Source organism: Austrofundulus limnaeus, unplaced genomic scaffold (genome assembly GCF_001266775.1).
Source record: "Austrofundulus limnaeus strain Quisiro unplaced genomic scaffold, Austrofundulus_limnaeus-1.0 Scaffold337, whole genome shotgun sequence".
Classification (NCBI taxonomy): Eukaryota; Metazoa; Chordata; class Actinopteri; order Cyprinodontiformes; family Rivulidae; genus Austrofundulus; species Austrofundulus limnaeus.
The window spans coordinates 159,449-162,891 of record NW_013952739.1 but is presented as its reverse complement, the minus strand read 5'-3'; the positions used below and the strand labels follow the sequence as shown (position 1 = coordinate 162,891).

General features: G+C 45.9%; 1 protein-coding gene and 1 long non-coding RNA gene across 2 annotated transcripts in view; one reads left to right on the top strand and one right to left on the bottom strand.

The window, feature by feature from the left end:
* LOC106527673 (uncharacterized) overlaps positions 1 to 3,430 on the bottom strand; it is a 16,805-nt gene extending 13,375 nt beyond the window's left edge. The window contains exon 1 of the long non-coding RNA XR_001311416.1: positions 1,384 to 3,430. This is a non-coding gene — a long non-coding RNA (uncharacterized LOC106527673). The remainder of the gene's footprint in view (positions 1 to 1,383) is intronic.
* e2f6 (E2F transcription factor 6) overlaps positions 1,131 to 3,443 on the top strand; it is a gene marked incomplete at its 5' end in the record, with an annotated part of 11,636 nt that continues 9,323 nt past the window's right edge. Inside the window, 2 exon segments of the mRNA XM_014022638.1 lie at positions 1,131 to 1,171; positions 1,284 to 1,342. Of these exon segments, the coding sequence (XP_013878092.1) occupies positions 1,131 to 1,171; positions 1,284 to 1,342 (100 nt within the window).

Genomic DNA, 3,443 nt, shown 5'->3' with positions numbered 1-3,443 from the left:
CCCCTCCAGCCTTCAGGTACATGTTAGCTCCACCCCTCCAGCCTTCAGGTACATGTTAGCTCCACCCCTCCAGCCTTCAGGTACATGTTAGCTCCACCCCTCCAGCTTTCAGATGTTAGCTCCACCCCTTCAGCTTTGAGATGTTAGCTCCACCCCTTCAGCTTTCAGATATGTTAGCTCCACCCCTCCAGCTTTCAGATATGTTAGCTCCACCCCTTCAGCCTTCAGATATGTTAGCTCCACCCCTCCAGCGTTCAGATATGTTAGCTCCACCCCTCCAGCCTTCAGATATGTTAGCTCCACTCCTCCAGTCGTCAGATATGTTAGCTCCACCCCTCCAGCTTTCAGATATGTTAGCTCCACCCCTCCAGTCTTCAGATATGTTAGCTCCACCCCTCCAGCTTTCAGATATGTTAGCTCCACCCCTCCAGCCTTCAGATATGTTAGCTCCACCCCTCCAGCCTTCAGATATGTTAGCTCCACCCCTCCAGCCTTCAGATATCTTAGCTCCACCCCTCCAGCCTTCAGATATCTTAGCTCCACCCTAGGGTTGGGCATAATCGTATCGTGTGCAATTAATCGTCAGAAAAACAATCAATTACTTTTTGGCACTTGACGATTAATACGATTAATGCCACCAGGCAGAGTCCGCTCGCTCGCTGCTTCTCTCTGCTTCAAATATGACAAACGTTAAAATAAAGTTCTGTAATTTATCTATCAATACAATTTAAAATTAGATGTGTAGCCTGAAGTCTGTAATTTTGACGCAGTTTGGAACTGATTTTTATGATGAGCAAATCTTTCCCACTAAATTAGTCATGTGACCAGGACATAAGGGTGTCCAGGGACTCCAGGGGATTAATTGTCAAATTAATCATTATCGGCTAAATACCACAATTAATCGTGATTAATTTTTTTGCCAATATTGCCCAACCCTACTCTTCCCCTCCAGCCTTCAGATATGTTAGCTCCACCTCTCCCTCCTGTCTCAGGTACATGTTAGCTCCACCCCTCATGTTAGATCTGAGCCCTCCTGTAGATGCGTAGAGCTAGGTAAAATCTGTTTTATTGTTAAATAAAATCCACACCTGTTGATCTCACCTGCTCAGTTTTTATCTTCTGACCTTCAGGATTCAGGTGAGGTCAACTCTCCAGGACATCAAGTCCTCAGGTAAAAACGCTGACTGCAGTCTTTTAATGATATTTTTTGTTGTTCCTGTAAGGAACAGGTTTTTCCTCTAACTTCAGGTGTTTTAATGATTTTATTTTTATTTTTTTTTCAGCAGCAGCAAAGATCTTCAGTCTGAAAACACAGTTCTATCCAAGTTTCCTTCCAGAGAAGGTTTGTTGGATTTTACTTTGAATCAGTCTGCATTCACTCACCTTTAGTCAGGTCCAGGAGAGAAACCCAGACCTCCCTCTCCTCAGAGACCCTCTCCAGCTCCTCCTGGGGGTCCACATGTTGTTCCTAGACCAGAGAGGATTTCATACTGAAAATCAAGATCAAGCAAGCCTTTGCCTTTCTGCTCTACTAGAGGTTTCTGTCCTCCCTGAGCTCGCCTTAAAACACCTGCGTTACTGTTTCACAGGTGTACCGCCTCAGTCAAACTCCCCACCTGCCAGTGTCCCCAGAGTGGGTCGCGCCCGTTCTAGGTCTGCCCTGGGGTCTCTCTGTTCAGTGGGAACGTCCAGGTCCTGATCAGCTGACTCCTTTTTAGTTCCAGAGGAGCAGTAGCTCTTTCCTGGATGACAGAGCTTCTCCTGGCTCTGAGGCCAAGCCCTGGCCCCCTACGAATCATGTCAGCTGCCTTTTTCTGAACTATTACCCCCTAATTTACACTAGATGTGGCTCCGCTCCGACCTTCGCAGCAAATAAATATCCATAATCAATGAGAGTATTTACACTGGCTCCGCACAGCGGTGCAGGGCGACAGTGAGCTGACGGCGATCCAACAAAATTAGATTTGATCCTATTTTTGCCGGATGCTGGAGCTGCTCCGCAGTCAATCTGCAAAGATCACATCGCACCAACAGGAAAAGGAACAAGCACTTTCGTATTTTCAAAATAAGAGCGGCTAAGGAGAGTGATGCCCCTGTAATTGGAACACACCATCAGGTCCCCCTTTTTAAAGAGAGAAACCACCACCCCAGTCTGCCAATCCAGTGGCACTGCCCCCGATGTCCACGATGTTGCAAAGGCGTGTCGACCAGGGCAGCCCCACAACATCCAGAGCCTGGAGGAAATCAGGGCGGACCTCATCCACCCCTGGAGCCCTGCTGCTGTGGACCTTTTTAACTACCTCAGCGACCTCAGCTCCAGTTATGGACAGCCCAGCCCCAAACTCCTCAGACTCTGTTTTCTCCATAGAAGACTTAGAGAAGGTGGGGTTGAGAAGGTCAGAAGATTTCCTTCCACCTTCCGACGACATCACAGGTTGAGGTCAACAGCATCCCACTTTTGTAAACAAAATATTCTTCAAAAAATAATAATCATCAGGCCCTGACAAGCAAAACAGGCAAAAAAAAAATAAAAACCAATATTAAAGAGCAGCCTCTCTCTAGAGATGAAGCGAACTATGCTGTCTGTGAGTGTGCACAACTTCACTTCCCGTTTTGTATGTTGCTTGTCGGTTGAATATTGTAGACTGTCGGGAACACTGAGACGACCCGTCAGTTTTTTTTTTTTTTTTTTTTCCCGGCTGGGAAAACTATATTGGATGATTATGTTTTACATGCAGATGCAAGTTTGTAATATTGCTACTTTTAGTTGCCTTTTTTTTTTTTACAACAAATTTGGCATACCGGCCCGCACAGGTTAGTGTTTCACCACGGTCATTGGGTTTGAACCCAGGTGCTCCCAATTCAATGGTCGCGTTCAGCTTTAAAACCAGTTCCATCTCCATTCTTCAGAATCTCAACAGCGTTTCTTCAGTTTGTTTTTGCTAGAAGTTCTCATGCTAAAGAGGTACGAGACCGCGCACCTGGCAATACCTAACGCAAGACTTCCCTCCTCCCGACACTAAGAAAACAGGTGGTGGTGGTGGTGGGGGTCCGTTGAGCACTCTGTGCACCGGAGCATAGAGAGGGAGAGACGAAGTGAACAAACAAGCAGGCAAATGAAAATTATCGTCCTCGTTTTCTTTATCTACCTCAAAATTTATTTAGCATACAATTAATTGAGTTATTGACTATCGTGACAGACCTACTCCTGACCTCAGGTGAGGGTTGGAATGTAGACTGGAGCAACATCCTCATTACTAATGAGTAGACTGATGAAGGATCTATCTCCAACCTACCAGCACTCAGGAACAAGATGCCTAACCTCACCCCCACCCCTGTCTCAGTTGTCTTTTATATAATGTATTTTATTTAATCCTTTTTATCAGGATTCAGTTTTTTGTGTGTGCGTGTGCGTGTGTGTGTGTGTGTGTGTGTGTGTGTGT